Source organism: Camelina sativa, chromosome 7, assembly GCF_000633955.1.
Source record: "Camelina sativa cultivar DH55 chromosome 7, Cs, whole genome shotgun sequence".
Lineage (NCBI taxonomy): Eukaryota > Viridiplantae > Streptophyta > Magnoliopsida > Brassicales > Brassicaceae > Camelina > Camelina sativa.
The window spans coordinates 31,372,672-31,393,948 of NC_025691.1; the positions used below are offsets into that span (position 1 = coordinate 31,372,672).

Below are 21,277 nucleotides of genomic sequence, written 5' to 3' on the forward strand. Positions count from 1 at the left end.
AAAATGGCGAGCCGCAACACAATTCAGATGTACCTCACGACTGTCATCGCAATCGTGATCCTCCTAGCAGCAAGCCAAGCGACAGAAGCCCGTTTCACAAACCTATGCGCTAAAACTGCATACCCAACCTTGTGTCGACCGCTGGTGAAAGGGCCAAACCCGAGACGAGCCACACAGAGCACGATCCGAGCCTTGGAGGCTAAGACTAAATTGGCGCTTGCAGCCTCTGCGAGGTACAAACACGGAAATCCAACTGTTGCGATTTGCTATGCGACTCTTGTGGATGCATCCTTCAATCTTAGGAACGCAAGAAAGAGCATTAGGAAAAGAAATGTTATGTCGCTAAAAATGTTTTTGACTGCGGCTGTGTCAGATTACGGGGTTTGTGTTAACGGGTTCATAGATTCACGTCAAGTCAACAAAGTTCAGAACGCTGTGGATGAGCTTAGGAAGATTGCAACGAACTGCTTGTTGCTTGCTACAATGATAAGGTGATCGAGCCACAAAAGAAGGAAACATACAAACTAATTCCTCAAAAAAACTGACAGAAAAAAGGCTTAAACTTAATTATGTAAATGTTCTTTTCTAGTTTTCAGAGAGTGTTCTTAGTCAAGAAAATCAATCGTGTAATGTAATTGTAATAGAACGTTTTAGACATGAGTCTCCTGATTCTCAATCATCTACAGATTTCAAAAAATTGTTGCGTAGATTCTTTGACAGATTAAAGGTTCTATTCGCAATGTAGTAATAAAAAGAGTGATGGGAGATTCAAAAAAAACTTACTTTGCCTCCTCTTCTAGGAGCTGTGAGAATTCACAAAAAAAAAAACGAGTGATTGGCTACGCCCGAAACAATTCACAAAAAACACGAACAAACTGTCTTTAGGTGAAGTAAAAGAGATCCGTACGATTGATTTTGCCAACTAGAGCCTATTTTTTTATATTACCAATAAGAAACAGAGCTGCGAGAATGCAAGTGCCCCTAACACGACTAATAATGTCTTGGCTGAAGGCAATTTATGAAGGAGAGAGATATGCAACAGACCTCTCACTCCTCCTGAGATACTTCGNCCTTGTGTCGACCGCTGGTGAAAGGGCCAAACCCGAGACGAGCCACACAGAGCACGATCCGAGCCTTGGAGGCTAAGACTAAATTGGCGCTTGCAGCCTCTGCGAGGTACAAACACGGAAATCCAACTGTTGCGATTTGCTATGCGACTCTTGTGGATGCATCCTTCAATCTTAGGAACGCAAGAAAGAGCATTAGGAAAAGAAATGTTATGTCGCTAAAAATGTTTTTGACTGCGGCTGTGTCAGATTACGGGGTTTGTGTTAACGGGTTCATAGATTCACGTCAAGTCAACAGAGTTCAGAACGCTGTGGATGAGCTTAGGAAGATTGCAACGAACTGCTTGTTGCTTGCTACAATGATAAGGTGATCGAGCCACAAAAGAAGGAAACATACAAACTAATTCCTCAAAAAAACTGACAGAAAAAAGGCTTAAACTTAATTATGTAAATGTTCTTTTCTAGTTTTCAGAGAGTGTTCTTAGTCAAGAAAATCAATCGTGTAATGTAATTGTAATAGAACGTTTTAGACATGAGTCTCCTGATTCTCAATCATCTACAGATTTCAAAAAATTGTTGCGTAGATTCTTTGACAGATTAAAGGTTCTATTCGCAATGTAGTAATAAAAAGAGTGATGGGAGATTCAAAAAAAACTTACTTTGCCTCCTCTTCTAGGAGCTGTGAGAATTCACAAAAAAAAAAACGAGTGATTGGCTACGCCCGAAACAATTCACAAAAAACACGAACAAACTGTCTTTAGGTGAAGTAAAAGAGATCCGTACGATTGATTTTGCCAACTAGAGCCTATTTTTTTATATTACCAATAAGAAACAGAGCTGCGAGAATGCAAGTGCCCCTAACACGACTAATAATGTCTTGGCTGAAGGCAATTTATGAAGGAGAGAGATATGCAACAGACCTCTCACTCCTCCTGAGATACTTCGTCGAGCAGTTTCTTTGTCGCTTCATTAACTTCCACGTTTTCCATCTTTAGACGTCGGCGCATAGCAGGATGACTCTTTCCTGCTGCTGCATATGTTCTTATCAATGGTTCAAAGATTTCTGCACCAATGTTATCCGTTACCTTCTTTAAAATCTCCACCAAATTCTCAGCTCCATTAACATCTTTCTTTTGCTCGAAAAGGCTCATCAATGTTCTGATTGTTTCCTGTGACGGTAGCCATTTGCCACCATCTCCTCTGCCGATAGAAACTGCCTTAGACATACATTCGAGTGCTTGAGCCAAATCACCTCTCTTTACATAGTAATCCATGAAGATTTCCCAGGTTTTAGCATTGGCTTTGCCTCCCCTTCTAGGAGCTTTCTCCTTGAGCTCTCTTGCCTTTTCAATGAGACCATCTTTAGCATAAGCTCCAATCAACACATTTACAATCCTGATGTCATAAGTAGAACAGTTAGCTTGCCATTCTTTGAACAGTGTCTCTGCACCAGGTAAATCTTTCAAGTTCACCAGCACTTGTATCATGTTTAGATAAGCTACATTTGAGGTTTTCGGAATAGCCAGCCTCAATGAACGCCAAATCCTGTAAACTTCAGTCAACTTCCCCAGTCGTCCATACAAAGTAATGAGAAACTGATATGCCGTAAAATCCCGTTGCGTATTTTTCATCTCCAGTTCCTGAAGAGACNTTGCGATTTGCTATGCGACTCTTGTGGATGCATCCTTCAATCTTAGGAACGCAAGAAAGAGCATTAGGAAAAGAAATGTTATGTCGCTAAAAATGTTTTTGACTGCGGCTGTGTCAGATTACGGGGTTTGTGTTAACGGGTTCATAGATTCACGTCAAGTCAACAAAGTTCAGAACGCTGTGGATGAGCTTAGGAAGATTGCAACGAACTGCTTGTTGCTTGCTACAATGATAAGGTGATCGAGCCACAAAAGAAGGAAACATACAAACTAATTCCTCAAAAAAACTGACAGAAAAAAGGCTTAAACTTAATTATGTAAATGTTCTTTTCTAGTTTTCAGAGAGTGTTCTTAGTCAAGAAAATCAATCGTGTAATGTAATTGTAATAGAACGTTTTAGACATGAGTCTCCTGATTCTCAATCATCTACAGATTTCAAAAAATTGTTGCGTNTGCTGTAAGTAGTCCAATCTGGAGCAACTCTACCATCTCTATTCATCTCGTCAATGACTCTCTCAACACCAGAGATATCATTAGTAGCAGCCAAAGCCCTCATCCAGACATTGTACGTGAACGAATCCGGCATAACATTCTCAGCCTTCAGTTCTTGGATCATTGCTGGAACCTTCTCAGGCTGACCCGTCTTGGTGTAAAGAGTCATAAGACTGTTATAAGACATGGAACTAGGAGTAATGTTGAGCTCTTTCATCTTATTCAATAAACCTTCTGCTTTCTCCGTCATCAACTCCTTGCAGTAACAGTTCAAAAGAGACCCATACGTGAGTTCCGTCTTAGAAGTTTCCGGAAGATCAACAAAATAAGTCTCCCCAGCCGTGATTCCCCGAGATTTGGCAACAAGATCAAGATGGATTGCTTGATCACTGACCGTCTTGTTCATACCTCTCTCTTCCATAACTTCAGAGAGCTACAAAACCAAAAAAAAAAACAACTCTACAATATAAATCCTCAAGAAACAATCATCACAGAGCCAAAAATCTAGTTGACAGTCACATCATTTTCAATAGAAGACATTCACAACAGTTACCAAATTGTTCGTAGTGAGCATCAAACTACCACTTAACGAATCTACATTTCTATAAGCAAATGGTTGTACAATCTGAAAAATCATTGTGAAGCTAATCCCTAAAAGATCGAAAATGCAATTTCCCAGGAATAAGATGGAGTTTGTTGATTTACAAAAACCTTGAGAGCTGGGTAGTAGAGGCCGCGATTACGGAGTTTCTTGATCGTGTCTCCGACCTCCCATTTGAAAACGTGCTTAGTGCCTTTGAGGAACTGATTCAGCTGCTGTCGAACTTTGACCTCTGTGCCGCCATCTTTGAAAAGACGATGGTAAAGCGGTTCTTCGATGTACTTCTTCGTTGATCTCTTCGTGACGTCTCTCGATCGGCTCAAATGTCGCATCGCCATTTTTTTCCCGTCGGACTGAGTGAGTGAGCAACGACGGACGAGAAGATTTTGGGTAAAACCCTAGTTCACTGTGACGTTTCAAGCTCGAAGAGGAGTGAAGATTAAGGACCTTTTAATGGGCCAGAAGATTCATCGCGCTTTGGCCCATATCACCATCTACAAATATATGCTTAACACCATACTCGTCTATCGTATGGTCATTTTTTTTTTGTAGCCTCTTTTAATGAGAGATAAAATTTGTGCAAGTAAACATTTTCATCAAAACCTCATCGTATAACAATTTGTTTGAAGAGAAGAAAAGAAAACAAGAAACATGTTCCGTGAAGGTTACAAAGGGGCGCAAGTAAAATTACCATAGAGACAAATTCACAAGAATATGGCTTCTAAAACAAATTAAAAAGGGAAATTTGATCAGCTAAAAATCTTTCAAAAAGTTTTCGTTTTCTCTATTTTTGTCTTCAGGCAATTCCCCGAGGAATGTGGGAATCACAGTGACAGTGACGATGAAACTGAATGAGCCTTACACGAGTCTTAGTTCGTACTCACCCGCCATGGTTATGTATCTCACCCATGGAAGTGCTTGGTACCCGCTCTTCTCAATTATCTTCAGGTACCGAACCTACACGCCAATAAAAACGTTAAAATTTATAATATGACACTGTGTAACGCAATGGGATGAGCTAAAATTGCAGAAAATGTAGAAACCATTTATTATGTAGCACAAGCTTTACCTGAATCCCTGAAACGGTGAAATAAGGGATCTCGAATTTGACACGGATGGGAGCTTTTCGCTCAGGTGTTGCTTCCTCTGCAGTAATACTGGGAAGATGGAACTCTGCCCTTAACATGTACTCCTATATTGGTTTTCTGAAGGTTAGCACTCATACTACATTGCTGATTGTTTCAACTCGATATAAGAAGATTATGGAACTTGCTAGTGTTATAAGCTTCTACCTTGTTCCCGGGGAAAGATTTGATTTTCCACACTAACGCATCCTTTTCAGGAGCATAAGAAGCAGACCCAAGAGATGTCCTGACGGTTGGGTTAGATGCATCGGTTGGTACAGGCAACTCAATCTCAACGTTCGTTGCGGTGCTGCAAATAGAAAGTTCTCGATCAAAGGTTTAAAGAATCTGGTCATCAAGATCTTTGGTTTATAGGAATAGGGAAAGGAAAAGTGGCTCAATACCGTCGAATATATTTACCTTCGTTCCTTGAACTGACTTCTAGCTTTTACAAGCATCTCAACACGACTCCTAGAATGGCTTTCGATTTGCGCTTCCACCCATATTAGAGGCTTTACCTGAATATAAAAGAAACAAATCATGATATATATACTTGTTGAAGACACGGAAAAATTCCAGTAGATGCTATATCCCACGTGTCGAACCTGAGTACTGAGTCTATATGTCATCAGATCAAAAGCCCCATCAGGTGGTATGAAAGATATCGTCCTATCGTTTTCAAAACGGGCCAATCGAACACACCTGCATAAAATAATTGGTAGTTAAAGAATACATAAAACTCAAATATAGAATCTTTTTGAATAAAAGAAAATAGGGGTAGGATCAATGTATACTTTCCAAGTTTCAATATAATATAAGCTTAAAGACGTACTGATGAAATTTGATGTCCTCTAAATCAATGGCTTTTCCCTTTGTTGCTCGTCCCTGTGCTTCCAGCAATACTCTATCATTCAGTCCTAACTTACACTCTGGCATTCCACTGCAATAGAATCAGAATGGATCAAAGAGAAAAAGAGTCAAATAAAACGCCAAGACAGAGATTAAAGCAAAAGGGACATGATAGAACATGATTTGACTGATTAGAAACAATATAGAAAATTTCATGTGTTGACACATACGTCAAGTAAGTTCGCATCTTCAGCGCTCCAACAACATCAGACCTCACAATTTGCCCATTACTGTTGACAAGAATATTTACATTCTCAATTACATCCAAGAAAACCTGGAAAAAAAGGAGAAGGTTGTCATCATTTTGAAAACCCAAACAAAGCACAAACATGTTCCTCTCTTGAAAACAAAAGCACTCACTTCATTCTTCTTGTACTGTATTCCCTCACTCCTCCAGGAGACAGCATTTGTCACAGCCATTGGAGGTCTCTGTGTAACTTCCATTCTATATGCATCAGTCTTGATGAATTCACTGAGAATTCTTGCTTCGGTGTACTGAGGGTAACCAAAGTCCATCATCTCGTCAAGTAGCTCATACTGCCACCAACAATAAATCAGTTTCAGCATCTAACAATGACAAATACTTTTCAAATTCCGATGCTCTATTTGGTTGGGTTGGGCTAGTAACAGAAAGTTTTTTTTTCCCAAATAGTACTATAAGAGCGATGGCAAAGTGTAAGTTAGGACTGAATAGAGTATAAGAAACTTAACATACCACTACCACAAAGTTATCCCTCAATGATTCCTCTTCCAACTCCTCGAAGTAATGTTTGAAAACCTATAACCAGATAATAGATACAATTTCCATTGCATCAAACATCCAAGAAAAAGATGGAGACTTAAGAGAAAAAATAAAATAATTTAATAGCCATACTTACATCGACGACGCGGTGAAGAAAGAAGATAAGACTGGCAGCATTACAATTCTGTCTGGATGCTATCATCAAGTATACATTACTATGTTGTACAAACATATAAGTAACCCCATTATCGTAAGCAACTGGATCATTTGACTGTGAATCACCCTGAACAATTAAACAAAACCATGAATGACAACACTCTGATTCTAGAACCAGATAGCCTTAAAATGCTGATTCAGATCAAATCCTAATCCAAACCATTTAAACCAATGATCAAACTTGTTCATTACTTCCAACAGATTTCAGTGGCATCAGATCACAAAGACGGACACGACTCCATTATCATAGACAGACATGAATCCAGATTTTCAAGAATTTAAAACCAATCAAGCGTGTTCATTGCTTCGAAATGACTCAAAATTTCAATTGACGAAACCTCTCTAACCACAAATCTACAAGTTCATCCACTAAATCTATGTTCCCGACCAATTCTAACAAAGCGCAGCAATATACACCGATCAATGAGCAATAAAAGGAAGATCACAGAACAAAAACCTCTTTCTCGATGAGCTTAGTGAAGAAACGCTCGGCTTGAGCAGCGGAGACATCGCCACGGTAATCACGCCAAACGAGAACGCGGCCCTTGATATCAAGCAGAAACAGCGCGGAGGCCGCTCCTGCCATGTTCTTTCCCTAAAGAGTTACGAATCAGATCCAAAATGCGGATGATTAATCAGCGAGATCTGACGAAAGTATCGTTTGTATGAAGAAGACGAAGTTACAACATCTACAAGGAGATTGCGATAGATCTCTCCCAGCTGAGATTTCTCATTTCGCAATTGGTTTTTCTTTTTCTGGCGATCTGATCGATTTCGTTATCGTTCTTTGATTTCTCTCTAGCTACTACTCTTTGATTTTGAGCTTCCCATATTCGCCTCTGCGTTCCACTACAACGGTGTCGTTTTTTGACATTTTCCGTTTTAACGAAGGGCCGTTCGATCCAGATAAACCGATCTGGTCCGAACCGAACCAAGATATTTAATTTGATAATCGAACCCGGTTCACTGCATTTTTTAACTTTGTTTATGCAGAATGATCGAATGTTGCATACCCCCATTATGCTCTGATATATGCAAGATGTATGCATTAATGGTGTTTTCTACTATTTAGCTTCTTCCACGGCGTTTTCCAAGAGTTCTGTGATATAGTTTGTTTTGGCTATGGTTATGAGAAGTTCAGTTGTATGAAAATCTTGGAAATTTTTTGGGTAGACTACTGCCTCGTTCAACAAAGCTGATAAGTTAAGTATAATGGCAAGTTAGGTTTGTTGTTTACAGAGGAAAACTTAAACAACAAGGTACTTGGTTTATCATGTTAATAAGGTACTTGGGGCAAATTAAATATGTTATCTTGAGGACCAAATATATAATTGGCAATCAAAGTCTTTGTAAAGATATCAACTAATCGGTCAACAAGTCAAGTAACGATGACCTTGTATTGAATTGTACAAGTACAACATATTTACAAGTGAACTTCGAAATGCTTTATACACGAAAGACCGGTTTAATAACTAACCGCAATGTGACGATCAGATTGATTATGCAAAAATACATTTATGAAAGGAATACTAGAAACACAAATTCATTATGTGGATGTATAGACATAGTATGTTATAAGTCGTTATTTTAAATCAAACACAACTTTTTTTTTTTTTTGGTTAAAATCAAACACAACTTCTTTTTTTTTTTGTTAAAATCAAACACAACTTAAATTATTGTTTTTAAAAACTTTCATATATTTATATATCAAGTGCAAAAAAAAAGAGGTGCGAACCGAATTGAAAATTTAAGCGGCTCACTTGGGTAAGTTTAATTTGTCCATTTTGGTTTAGTCTCACAGCAACATATGTATGAGCTCACTTTGGTAAGTTTAACGAAGGGCCGTTCTTCACCTCTGGTTCTTATTGATCATTGTAAGCAATCAGTCATTAGATAAGGCTCGGATCATTGTCATGAAGATAACAATAACCACTACTAATCGTTTGACATATTCAAATATCTGGTTGATTGGTTGAAGACATATGAAATACTAGAAGTTAGATGACCTATCCTATGTATTTGTGCTTTTGTAGCCTAACTTCGTATATATCAGTGAAATTGATGCAGGATTTTTCTACTCGAATGCGGAACAGAGGGAAGCCATGATTACTGCTGAGAGACGTTCCGTTGATGAAAGAGTTCAGAAAATTATTGAGCTGAAGAAGAAGGTGAGTTTGAAACCACTACTACCTCCTAGCCATATTGTTTCAGATATTTACATGTTCTATTTCTCATGCAGGTTTGTGCTGGTAATGATAACAGCTTTGTTATCATAAATCAAAAGGGTATTGATCCCCCCGTCATTAGATCTTCTTGCTCGAGAAAGGGTAAGCTATGATTAGCTTTGTCTTCTTTTCAGCATCTGATTACTAAAAAGTATGGAAAATCCAGAAAAAAAATTGTGAAATCAAGTGAATTGAAATGTAAAGTAAAGGCAAAATGAGTTTTATACCAAATAGGGAAAAAGTTATCCACTAAGAGTATTCACCTAAAAGCATATGCCTGGATCTTCTACTAAGCTCCTTTCTTGTCTTGTACTCGGCTTCTCATGTCTACAAGTTTTTATTGTTACAACCGAATTATCTTTTCGTTTCCTTAGATATGTTTATATGTATCTCCAGATAATCGCCCTTAGAAGAGCAAAGAGGAGGAACATGGAACGTTTGGTTTTGGCATGTGGTGGAGAAGCTGTGAACTCCCTTGATGACTTGACCCCTGATTCTCTTGGTTGGGCTGGACTTGTATATGAGCATGTTGTTGGAGAGGAAAAGTATACATTGGTCGAGCAAGTGAAGAATCCTCATTCATGTACTATCCTCATAAAAGGTACAAAGACCAAAACTTTTATCTCTTGGCAGCTAAGGTCTATTTTGCTTATTTTTATACGCCTGGTCACTGATCATCTATGATTTAAATTTGTTTTTGTAATAGGGCCTAACGACCACACTATTGCTCAAATTAAAGACGCTGTCCGTGATGGTTTATGATCAGTTAAGAATACATTAGAAGATGAGTGTGTCGTATTAGTAAGTACCTTCTTGTCTACAAGGATTAAATATATTGCTACTTCAGTGTGATTGTTTCGGTTTTGGGTGCTTGTGGTTTATTGACATTTGTCTCTTTCCATAGGGAGCTGGAGCTTTTGAAGTTGCAGCAAGACAACACTTAATCAATGAAGTCAAGAAAATCGTTCAAGGGGTAAGTATTAAAGTAAATTTCCTTTGCTCCAGTTCTTGTTTTTTTCCGATTGCTAATGTTAATTGTGGGCAAATTGCAGCGTCCTCAACTCGGTATTGAAGCTTTTGCCAACGACCTTCTCGTGGTGGCCAAGACACTCGCCGAAAATGTTGGACTTGACACTCAAGACGTTATCATTTCTCTAACGGTATTATACTTGTGTTTTCCTCTTCTGACACTATCGATTATGCTCTAATTAACATACGATCTGTCTTTGGATATGCATGTCTGGTCTCTAGAGATATTAAAATTTTTTAATGAGAATTTCGATATATCTTACATTATCTTTTATCTGCAGATTTTTGGATTACAATGGCAAATCCATTGTATCTTGTGAGGTTGACTGCAACGACAATACCAATTGATGGGTATGTACACTAAGTCTATTCTCGCAATTAATACCAACTGTTTAGATTTGTGTATTTAATAATTTGGAAAGCTAGAGCACTTCTGGTGGAAATTCAAGTACACAATATTTTCATCCTCTAGTGAGGTTATTTTCAATGCATGTAATCCCTAATTAATCATCTGTTTTGTGTCGTCTGTGTTTTTCCAGGGAAGGAAGAAGCATTATACGTAGTTAAGTCTTACAGTTTTCATATTGTTTGTGGATTTGGGGTTAATTTCAATTGAGGTGAACCGTAGCCACTAAGCTTTCTTAGCTGGACTTATGTATCATTTAAGTATTTAGAGAAAATAATCATTTTTCATTTGACTTGATCACAAATAAAACTAATAGAGTGAGAAAACGGTCCAAATATTCAAGTCTTAACCATCCTTGTCCAGTGGTATCGAATCTCTTCAAAATTCTGATCAAGTTGGTATTGGAACTCTTTGTTCCCATCCTCAATCTAGATATCCAAGTAAGCCCTTTCATCTTGATGCCTAATGTCTTCCTAAATTTTAGTTGTTGTCATTTCACTAGAACATATATATTTGATTATTGATTCCATGTCTCAGTGAGATAATATAAAATTTATTGTTATTACTAATATCCTGTTTTTAATGTAAGAAATTTAAATGAAATTTATTTTTAAATCTATTTGCAGACAGAATATTTTTATACATTTTTTTCAAAAAAACAAACAAATAAATGTTCTAGAAATCACATGAATCTTGTAAATAGAATTTCAGTATAAGGCCTTCACCTCATGTCTTGTTCTTCAAAAATGAGAGGCATATATTTGTTTGATTTAATTATAGTTTTAAACAATATGATTTATATTACAACTTATATGTATTATTAAATAAAAAATTTCTGAAGAAAATCCCGCGGCGTAGCGCAGGTGTCAACCTAGTTCAAAGTAATAAGTGCAAATTAAATTCACATGGCTTAGAGTCACGCGTTTCGTCCGGATCCCTATTTTTGAGTATTTTTGTAGTATATATATTGTTGTGTTCACTCACTCTTCAATCGTTTCATCAATGTATAATTCATTTAGAGTGAGTTCTGGGCGTTTAACACGTCCTGGTTATTACTTATTACAGATGTATAACTATATAACGTTTCTCTAATTTGTAACGTTAGAACCGATGGTCTTAAGTGTTCACAAACGGTGATTTCATCATTAATTGTGTAATTAATCTTTTTAGTTCAGACTGTTCAGTTCTAAGGTCTAACAATAAGACCGGTCTAATTACATAACTTCGACCAACGTCAGAAAATCATTAGGTAGAGCACTTTTTAGCTGACTACATCTTTTTGCACCAACCTTTACAATATTTTATAACCTTTTCAAAGTTCAAACTGTAAAGAATAAATTTATGATTGAATATAAAGTGATCTTAGTTTTTCATGTTAACAGCATGTATATCACAAAACTATTTGCATGAATTACTCGAATATTTCAGCATTTATTATTATTATTCCATTATCATAATAGAGAGAACTTGTTTTGTTATTCTGAAGACTCTATAATAGAACGGATGATTCTACAATTTAGGGTATTGTTCATAGCAATTTGGAAATAGAATAAGATCGATGCATGTTGTAAGTGAGACATATAAGGAGCATTTGATGTATGTTGTGTCAACATTTTGTTAAAATTTATGCTCGGTTGATTGCCTTACACAAAAAGTGTGTGAACATGAAGTTCTTCATTCATTTTTCTAACATATACAACTATACAAGTCATTCGGTTTAGGATTGGTTCCGATTGCCGAGCCTATTCCTACCGAATATAAGAAGACTGGGGGAATTATCTTTTTCTTCCTGCCTTTAAAATAAAAGGATTCTTTCATGCAGTATACGAGTATTTTAAACCTCACTCTCACATTTAACGAAGATACAATGTACCCTCAATTTCCACTATCTCTTTGTTCTTTCAATGTTACGATAATAAATATTAATATATACGATACTATGAATTTTGAAAGAGAGAGAAAAAAGTAAGCAAACTGAATCGACAACGAAACAATCTCGGTTGTCTTAAAGTCGCTATTGAGTATTGACTATAAGACCATCTTCTCTCATTCACATGTTCCACTCTGTTCACATTCTCATTCGTTCCAAACTAATCTTAACCAAAACCAATTCTTAAACTATTTCATTATTTCCATTTCCCCTGTTTCTCTCAAAACCCCATACGATAACCTAATAATGGGACTTTCCGACAAGACTCACCACCACTTGGACGGCAAATTTGGCGAAACAACAGAAGCAAAGAAATGGGTAATTACCGAAATCTCCTTGCGTTCTCCGATGAAGCCGACGATTAGCCTCTCCTCCTCTGCCTTAGACAACCCGGAAGACGAAGATCACCTGTGTCCAACGACTCCAACAGCGGCTTCCTTTAGAATACCGAAGGCGTTTACGTGTCCTCCGGCGCCTAAGAAAAGGAAAACGTCATTGAAGTTTAGTTACGGCGGCGGCGCTAGAGAGCTCTTCTCTCCACCGGATCTTGAAACCGTCTTCTTACACAGAACTACTTAATTTCTGATTTCTCGACTCTCTTTCTAACCTTTTTAGGTTTTCTTAAAAATAACTTGAGATATTTCTTCATTACTTTAATTAGCTTTTTATTAAGTGTTTGATTCGTTGTTTTTCATTTTTACACTGGGAAAAAAATTGTTAGGAGTTAGGACCCTGACAAAAGTTAGTGAGCGATGTTCATGTACAACTTTGTTTCCAACTGATGAATCCATAATTAATAACATAATTTTCTTGATATATACTCCATAAAAATGTAGTATTGGAGTATAATTTTCTTGATATATATATACTCCAATAATCTTGATATAATATAATATATTTTTATCAAAATTCTGCATTAAAATGTGAAACGGCACTAATTAATTACTAAACAAAATTTAAGTTCTAAAACCACACCTTTTTGAAATAGAGAGAGTAATATATAGAGCTAAGCTAAAAACAGAAGTGGCATTTTAAGCTATTTTTCAACATTCCTTAAAGCTTTTTTGGTGCCACCATAAAACTATTTGTAGGGTGAGAAACTTTCACGTGTCTTCAATGGTGTTGGAAGCATATGCTAACAGTTTGGGGGCAGAGAAAGGGTTTAATTTGCTGGCTGCAACTTCGTAATCGACTTGGCTAAAGTTGTGGCGGAATTAAAGGATTCAGAAGAGTGCCCATTTCTTGGTGTTTTATTGCATGAGATCCGACATTTTCAAAAATCTTTTTTCCCCCAGGTGAAAGGATACTCACACTCCACGTGAACTGAATTTATGTGATCATTCTCTTTCTAAGTTTGCTGTTTCCTTACCTTCAATACCAGATTTTGTTTTTGATGTAATTCGTATTTGTCTTTCAAGCCTTGCAGAGGAAATAGAGATTTTCGAAATTTTTTTGAAAAGAATAGTTAACACCCAATAATTACCCAACTCACCCATAGATAATATAGGAATTGTGGTCTTTCAAAATAGAATATTTGCATGCACGTGTTTTGTAGCATCTCAAGATCGGTTCGACACTTCGACTAAGATCGATATTGCTCAAATAATAAATTGAATCGCACTATCTCAATATAGAACACTCGACGATGACAACAAATCATCCAAACGTTATTCTCCAAATGCAATGCATATACATAGTTCGTTGTAACTAGCAAAAAGAAGAAGTATTGTCGAAGAGTCACAAAAACATCATCTAAATATACTTCACTACCGCAAACAATACAAAGTCAAAGGACTTAGCCTACCGAATTAGACTATCCTCATTGGTAGTCCTTAGATGTTTCTTAGTAAATTTCTTAGGTATAGTTTTTAATTGTTAATGAAACAAAAGCTTAAGGATTGAAAGAAACGATTCTTATTTTAGGATCAAAAGAAACGTTTCTTGGTGGACAGGTGGCGCGATGAGATTAATTTGGTAAATTTTATTTGGCATTTCTCTTTCTTTTTCTTGTGTTCTCTCTTCTCTATCTCGCTCTGTCGAAGGCAAAGGCGATTCCCATTGAATTTTTTCTTCTCTTCCAATAGATTTTTTTCTTCTCTTCCAATTGATTCCCACGTCTGATTCTCCATGGATTCGGCGTCGATTTGGTTCCGGTGAAGCAGACGGATTTGATTCCGGTGAAGATCGATCTGTCGAAACCCTAATATTTGGGGAAGATTCAAGCACTTCGATTGCGTTAGGTAATTGACTCAATCTTAATTTATTTATGTATTTGCGCGTTATTTGCGAGTTAGAAGAGTTTCATCAATTGTTTGTTTTGTATGTTTATAAATCATGGATATAGGATTCGTTTTTGTTTAAATTTCATGGGTTTTGAGTCCATATAAGTCTGCTTGGAAGTAATTGAAAAAGTGAGAAATGATGCATATGATCCGATTAGTCAAGAGTGTTGAACTCTGTATTTGGTTAGATGGTTGGTTCATTCTGAGATATTGTGTTTGTTTTATGAGTGTTATGAGTTGATCTATGTAATAGTCCGCGTGCTTTATGAGTATTATGAGTTATAGTTTCATTGTTTTGATATGTATCGGACTTTGTGGTTCATTGTTTTGATATTATGAGTTATAGTTTCATTGTTTTGATATGTATTCAAACTCTGTAAACCAGCCTATGTGGTTCATTACCAGCCTATGTGGTTCATAAGCAAACTGTAAATTGTTTTTTTATAGTCGGATTGAGTTAGTAGTTGGTTGTTGTGTCTTTAATGGATGTCTTTACACAATTGGTATTAAGACTCATGTACTTGTATTTATGCTTTAATGGATGTCTTTACACAGTTAGTTTCATTACACAGTTAGTTTCATTACTAACCATTTCTTGTTTCTTGTTTTGTGAGTTTCTTTTAGTTGAGCTCAAGCAAGTCACAGTTAAGGCGACAAGGAAACAACATTTCAACCAACCGAAAGAGGTAAATATACACCTAACTGGTTAGAAACCAATTGATTGCTTTGTTTGTTTGATGTGTAAGCGAATGTCTAATTTCTTGTTTGTCTAATGCTTTTGTTAACAGAACAAGGAACACATGGGGCGATATATATATGACTCTGCTTTCTCGGGAAGTAATGGTTATCTGGTTGACGAAGAATCTAGCCATCGGCTATATGATAACATTTTTCTTACTCGGTATTGTATATATCACATGCTTTTGTTTTTTGCTACTCGTTCAATAACCATCAGCTGTTCACATGTGAACATATCACATGATATTGTTTTTTTCCTACACAATATGATTGTTGAAAATGAACGAGATGGATACACTCAAGCTGACGTTTCTGATTTCCCACAAGGAGATGGTGTGGATCTTTCATATTCTATCAATATGGCTTCAAATATCAGCAATGTGCTGAATGGTCAAATAATAATTCGTGATAGAGAATCGCATCACCAATTGAAACATGATTTAGTTGAACATTTATGGACTAAATTTGGGTATTAAATTTGTTTCATGTTTAATTAAATATGTTTCTATGTTTTATTTCATGTTGTGTGTTTTGTTTTTGTTTTTTAATGTTTTGTGTTTTAATTTTAAATGTTGTATGTTATTTTATGTTTTTATTATTAAAATATGTTTCTATGATATATAAAATAATTTTGAATATTTAAGTTATTAATTATTATTTTACTATATTTATTACTAAGAAACACTTAAACTTGGTTCTACCAATAATCAACAAAATTTTCCTTTTCTCTTAACAAAGTTTCTTCTCCCCTTTTTATTATTAAAAATTGTCTTAAGAAACAACTAAGAAACACACTAACGAGGATAGTCTTAGAGCATTTCCATCACTAGTTTCTTAATATTAGTTTATTACAAATGAGATCATACAAATATTATTATGTTGCACAAAAAACAAACAAATATTATTATTTAATTTAATGGGTTGATTGAATAGTGTAAGAACTCTTTTCAGAGTTATACCACCTCTAATGGAGGGTTATTATTTTTAAACTCTTATTATTATTATTATTGTTCAGAACTCTTATTATTTTTTATCATTAGATTTTGCATTTTTAAAATAAAAACCTTTTGAAGGTTATTAGGAAATTAATAAAATAAATAAACATATTGGGATTCTTATTTATCAGAAAATGTTATTTTCAAAAAAAATATTTTAAGTAGAATTTAATTAGCTTAAATGTTTAAACAATTTCTATTTTATGAATTAGGAAATTATTACATTTCATAAATTTTTAAACATACAAAACATAAAGCATATTAATAATTAAAAGTACAAACCATAAATGGAAAAAAATATTTGTAATATATTAAATCTATCTCTTAAGTTTACTATATAAGAATTGTCCTCTTAAGTTTATTAAACAAGAGGTGTCCCCCAGTATAAGAAGTCGACTTGTTTTGGGTTTGAGACTGTGTTTATGGAAAAAAATTATGAATCAGTTGGAATGTATTTGGATGAGGAATTTCTATGGTTTGACGGATTGCTATGGTATTCGACACCATAGGCATGGTTTTGAGAAAAAAAAATGTAAGATTTTGGCTTATAATAAAAAAAAATCTAACAGTGATAAAAAATTATGAGAACTGAATAGAATAGATAATTCATATTTCATGTATGTGAGACAGACATGAGATCAATTAAAAATTCTTAAACTGACTTTGATTACATTTACATAGAAATCATGTAAATATCTAAATTTAACTACGGCATTGAGTATTGTTGTAAATAGTTATTTTAAGTTTAAATTTTTTTTATTATATGATTGATAGTGGATGTGGGTGATCATTATCTGAAACTACAATTCGTTGAGCTATAAAAGTGCAAGTTATATAATAAGTCATGGTTTACATTATGATTATTATACTTTTTTTGTTTTGTCTTTTATGTAAATAAAATAAGATAAGAGCAACAAAAGTATTTAATTAATCTTTGTAAAGATTATTGTTAATTTTATAATGGTTTTGCAATAAATTGAGACAATTATAAAATAAGAGCAACTCGTTGATGCATCCCATCCTTAGCAATTCGGTAGATCTGGACCTGGGATTCTTGTTCAACATCACTATCTTCATCGGTAACATCTTCCTCTCTGCACAAGATAAAAACGACATCATTGGCGTCCATGAAGTAGACCGGTTGATCAAAGTAATGGTGAGCATGCACTGGTGGAAGGTCGGGAGTGGACACACTGAAAGTTCTGCTTCAATACACAGTAGTTTCACCAGCAGTGAGTGGTGTGTAGAGACCCAAACATCAATATCTCTAGTGTCTACACCCTAATGTAACCAGGACAATCTATCACCTTTGTAAACGACAGAGAATTGGTATGATCCGGATGGTAATCAAGATCCACTAGGAGAGAACAGATGGGATCAAAAACTTCCTTGGAGAAGTCAAATGACTGGATGAACACGGGTTTGGGGGGCACTCTCACTGACTTAGCAAGCCAATACATGTTCCCTTTCAAACACAGTCCTGGTGACGACTTCTCCAAGCGCTAATCTAAAGTAGCAGCCTTCCTCCTCCAAGTTGTAGTATCAAAAATTTCTATATGTTGCTCATAGAACTTCTCAACAATGTTCTTTTGTCCAGGCAAATCCACATCCACATTCAAATCCAAATCCTTGGGAAACAAATCCACAAATCTCAATACTTTGAACTGGCCACGCTTATGGTATCCAATACCATAGAAATCTCTCGGCTTAATCTATTGCAATTGCTTCATTATAGGATTCCATAAACACAGTCTCAACCCCAGAACTTGCATGTTGTTGTGTTGACATAAGAAAACCCCATCACAGTGAACAAGACAATTTACCATACTTCCATGTGGCAACGGTTGTGGAACTGGCCAAGATCTAACTACACCGGTCTCACTGAATTGGCCAATTAAATCATCCAAATAAGTTTTAATTGGGTTATGTAAAAACTGTTTAACTTCTCTTTTTACCCAAAAAAAAAAAAAGACAAATTCAATAAATTTATTTTTCTTTAGGTAACCTATTTGGAAGTCAAAGCTTACTTCTTCTTTTGTTATCTTCAAATAAAAGATGAATTTAAAACTTGACTGAATTTTATGAATTATGATAATTCTGTATTTTTGTTTTTGAATTACAAATTACAACATTTTCATGCGGTTATCATCAAAAACTTAAAGCTGGTAAACAAAACATTTTTCTTTTAAATACCACTATTTTGTACTAACTAATTAAATTACTGTAAGACGTCATACAAAATTATTTTTATAAGTGAAAATGTGATATTTGGGTCAGAGTGATACAAATAAAGGATATTTCATTTGGTGCATTTTTACTCTACTCTACACAACAGTAAACAATACAAAAACAGAGCACTACCACTTAGACGCGAGCCCGGCCTTTAACAGTGATACATACAAGAGCTGGTTCCATGTGTCCGGTACACCAGGCAAACACCAATGGCTACAATCTTGGTGGCTCACGGCCTTTCTTTTCTCCCTTTCCGTCTTGTACACCATTCTATATATTGACGGATGACCATCTTTTCTGAAATCCGTTAGTCGACTTATGTTCATGTACACCACCGGAGTTTTCATTGTATCACGGAGAATATACTCGAGAGCTCTCATCTTCGAAGGATACTTTGCCAAGTACTTCGTGTTAAAAATCGGTTCTGTTTCTTTATGGCATTGTCCTCCTGAATTCCATGGCCCTCCTCTGTAAAATAACACCAGTTCAATACGGTCAAGAACACGTTTTGCAGTAAATAAAAAGTGTTTTTTCGATTGAGAATTACCTGAAGTGTGTTACAGAGTACCCTCTAAATATGACATGGGTGTGATTCCGATCGATGTTCTTATCCACCCATTTCGCCCAAGTAGTGAGAGCTCGTTTATAAGCTTCGAGAACCTTAAGCCTCGGGTACACAACGTTACCTTCTTGGTAATAGTTTTCTCTGCATAAAGAACATCAAAATCGTTGTTAACTAATAAATACACGACTAGGGCTTCTTGTTCAAGTTCTCTGTTTTGTTAACTCATACCCTAGCTTCGTTTTGTCATGAGTCCACCAATGACCGGTGTTGAAAATCAGTATATCAGCATCTCGATACATTGATGTCGTCTTGTCCATCATATCCAACCTTAAAGTCTCCAATTTTGTCCCGTTCACGCCTTTGAAACTTGATTCCCTAACAAAAAAGGGCGAGCCAACGAAATCCACAGTGCAATTATAGTCCTGCAAGAAAAGGTGAAAGATCCCAAAAACATCAAGCAAACATATGCATTGCTGCAGCTTTTAGAAATGGTACTACACATCCCGCAAGAAAACCAATATCTCACCTCGAATCTGAAAGCGTAAAACCCTTTTTTCTTGAACTCTCTTCTCCCTGAAATCTCATACACTCGTTTCTTGTCTTTGAGGCTATGTCGAAGAATGCAAACAAGAGATTCCCACATGTTCCGGTTAATCGAATCTCCCACAAATACCAGCTTCTTCCCTCTTAGCTTCTCCAAAAAATCAGTTCCATTCAACCTTTACATTCCAACACAGAGATACCATCATTGTACTACTCATCAGACAAACCTAACTAGCAATCTAATCATTTCAGAACTCATTTCACTAAAAACCTCAATCAAAATCTCGTTACATACTCAAAACCTAATTATTATTATCAAGAACCACCAAGAATCATTTACCTGGGGATGTCACACCCATTTGGTTGCCATCTCCATTTAACATAAGCATCATCAGGTCTTCCATTAGCGTGACAGTTGAAATCTCTGTCTATATACGGACAAGAACCAGATGGGTAATACGGCATTGTCTCATCATCAGCTCTCACCCAACTACCGTCGTAGATATCACAATCCTCAAACGAACCTCTGGTTCGATCTGTAACCACAGAGCCATTCTCGTTACTTGTGTTTGCAGGCACAAATCTACCTCCCAAATCAGATACCAAGCTCGAGCTGTTCGCCACACTTGTTGTAGCATTTACTTCGAGGGTATTTTGGTCATCTGCCAAACTCGAGTTCGTCGTAACTGTTTCTCCAGATCTTTGTCCAGAACCAAAGCTTGGAACTTTACCGTCTTCAGACAAAGTCGTGTTCTTCGAACTAGCATCGCTTGTTTCTTCAGATCTTTGTTCGGGAACAAAGGTTGGAACTTTGACATCTGGGACCGTGTCGGTGAGATTTACTACTTGAGGCTTCTCGTCAACTTGCTTCACAGAAGAAGAAGAAGAAGAAGAAGATGGGTTAAGATTGGAGCTTTTGAGACCTTGAAGCAGAGGAGAGACGAAGGGGACATTGAAGGAGGAACTAGTAAGGGAGAGAAGTGTGACGAGAAGGAGAGAAGCAGCCACTCCTAAACCGAATCTGGTCAAGATGTTTCTTCTAGAAGATAGAATCTGGTCTGGGAACAAGAGTTTCTTAGACGAATCCATCTTCTTTGGTTGGTTCGAATTCAAATTAGAGTAGACAAAACATGGAGAGACTTGGAGAAGAAACCTTAAAAACAAAAATAACAACAATGGTAATTCTGGTTATTAGATTTTTGGATTCAGATGAGACTTGAGAGAGTTTGGGGGAAAGAAACGGTTTGCTCTCGAAGATAACGATTTCAGTTTAAAACCACCATTTAATGAAGTTGTTAATGAATGTATAGCTTTTTAAAAAAATCAATAATTAGGAAATAATGTAGCTCTAAACTTTTAAAATCAAATTATTAGTCAAAGAATGAAAACTTTAGTTTCCAAAACTGACACTTTTGATTACATTCCCAAATCTAAAACATCCACAATATAAATTAAAAATATGTCCTATGACTCTATGAGGGGGATATGGCTATGATATTACTACGAATTAAGTAGGGATTATAAAATAGTGC

General features: G+C 36.1%; 5 protein-coding genes and 2 long non-coding RNA genes across 8 annotated transcripts; 4 read left to right on the forward strand and 3 right to left on the reverse strand.

Annotated features, from left to right (window-relative positions):
• On the forward strand, window positions 4-631 carry LOC104703663. The gene has a single exon (XM_019227499.1). It carries the CDS (start codon window positions 4-6, stop codon window positions 493-495), a length of 492 nt encoding a protein of 163 aa, XP_019083044.1. The 3' UTR covers window positions 496-631.
• LOC104703664 (pentatricopeptide repeat-containing protein At1g60770-like) lies at window positions 1,689-4,238 on the reverse strand. The gene is made up of 3 exons (XM_019227200.1): window positions 3,920-4,238; window positions 3,147-3,641; window positions 1,689-2,728 (listed from the first exon to the last, which is right to left on the reverse strand). The coding sequence occupies exons 1-3, from the start codon at window positions 4,145-4,147 to the stop codon at window positions 1,991-1,993; spliced, it is 1,461 nt and encodes a 486-aa protein (XP_019082745.1). The 5' UTR covers window positions 4,148-4,238; the 3' UTR covers window positions 1,689-1,990.
• Window positions 4,384-7,640, reverse strand: LOC104703665 (AP-1 complex subunit mu-2). Its single transcript, XM_010419718.2, has 11 exons — window positions 7,258-7,640; window positions 6,721-6,867; window positions 6,558-6,620; window positions 6,203-6,379; window positions 6,013-6,116; window positions 5,766-5,873; window positions 5,539-5,635; window positions 5,354-5,451; window positions 5,102-5,243; window positions 4,879-5,001; window positions 4,384-4,766 (listed from the first exon to the last, which is right to left on the reverse strand). Exons 1-11 carry the CDS (start codon window positions 7,384-7,386, stop codon window positions 4,668-4,670), a joined length of 1,287 nt encoding a protein of 428 aa, XP_010418020.1. The 5' UTR covers window positions 7,387-7,640; the 3' UTR covers window positions 4,384-4,667.
• LOC109125564 lies at window positions 9,554-9,982 on the forward strand. The gene is made up of 3 exons (XR_002032670.1): window positions 9,554-9,626; window positions 9,732-9,826; window positions 9,930-9,982. It is a non-coding gene; the product is annotated as an uncharacterized LOC109125564 (long non-coding RNA).
• LOC104703666 lies at window positions 12,545-13,151 on the forward strand. Its single transcript, XM_010419719.2, has one exon. It carries the CDS (start codon window positions 12,637-12,639, stop codon window positions 12,967-12,969), a length of 333 nt encoding a protein of 110 aa, XP_010418021.1. The 5' UTR covers window positions 12,545-12,636; the 3' UTR covers window positions 12,970-13,151.
• LOC104703668 lies at window positions 14,304-15,632 on the forward strand. Of its 2 annotated transcripts, XR_754227.2 has the most exons (4): window positions 14,304-14,364; window positions 14,475-14,630; window positions 15,297-15,358; window positions 15,461-15,632. It is a non-coding gene; the product is annotated as an uncharacterized LOC104703668 (long non-coding RNA). The 2 variants fall into 2 exon arrangements; XR_754226.1 differs by lacking the exon at window positions 15,461-15,632 and having other exon boundaries at window positions 15,297-15,402.
• Window positions 18,632-21,028, reverse strand: LOC104703669 (protein trichome birefringence-like 2). The gene is made up of 5 exons (XM_010419720.1): window positions 20,086-21,028; window positions 19,729-19,921; window positions 19,431-19,624; window positions 19,185-19,343; window positions 18,632-19,105 (listed from the first exon to the last, which is right to left on the reverse strand). Exons 1-5 carry the CDS (start codon window positions 20,832-20,834, stop codon window positions 18,763-18,765), a joined length of 1,638 nt encoding a protein of 545 aa, XP_010418022.1. The 5' UTR covers window positions 20,835-21,028; the 3' UTR covers window positions 18,632-18,762.

Bases quoted from the DNA above. Each gene is read 5' to 3' on its own strand.
- LOC104703666 (XM_010419719.2), top strand. From the start codon at position 12,637: ATGGGACTTTCCGACAAGACTCACCACCACTTGGACGGCAAATTTGGC.
- LOC104703663 (XM_019227499.1), top strand. From the start codon at position 4: ATGGCGAGCCGCAACACAATTCAGATGTACCTCACGACTGTCATCGCA.
- LOC104703669 (XM_010419720.1), bottom strand. From the start codon at position 20,834: ATGGATTCGTCTAAGAAACTCTTGTTCCCAGACCAGATTCTATCTTCT. The intron at 19,625-19,728 runs GTGAGATATTGG...CTTTTCTTGCAG, and splicing joins TTTACGCTTTCAGATTCGAG to GACTATAATTGCACTGTGGA. The intron at 19,106-19,184 runs GTAATTCTCAAT...GTTATTTTACAG, and splicing joins TACTCTGTAACACACTTCAG to AGGAGGGCCATGGAATTCAG.
- LOC104703665 (XM_010419718.2), bottom strand. From the start codon at position 7,386: ATGGCAGGAGCGGCCTCCGCGCTGTTTCTGCTTGATATCAAGGGCCGC. The intron at 5,636-5,765 runs GTACGTCTTTAA...TATTTTATGCAG, and splicing joins GAGGACATCAAATTTCATCA to GTGTGTTCGATTGGCCCGTT. The intron at 5,452-5,538 runs GTTCGACACGTG...TTTTATATTCAG, and splicing joins CATATAGACTCAGTACTCAG to GTAAAGCCTCTAATATGGGT.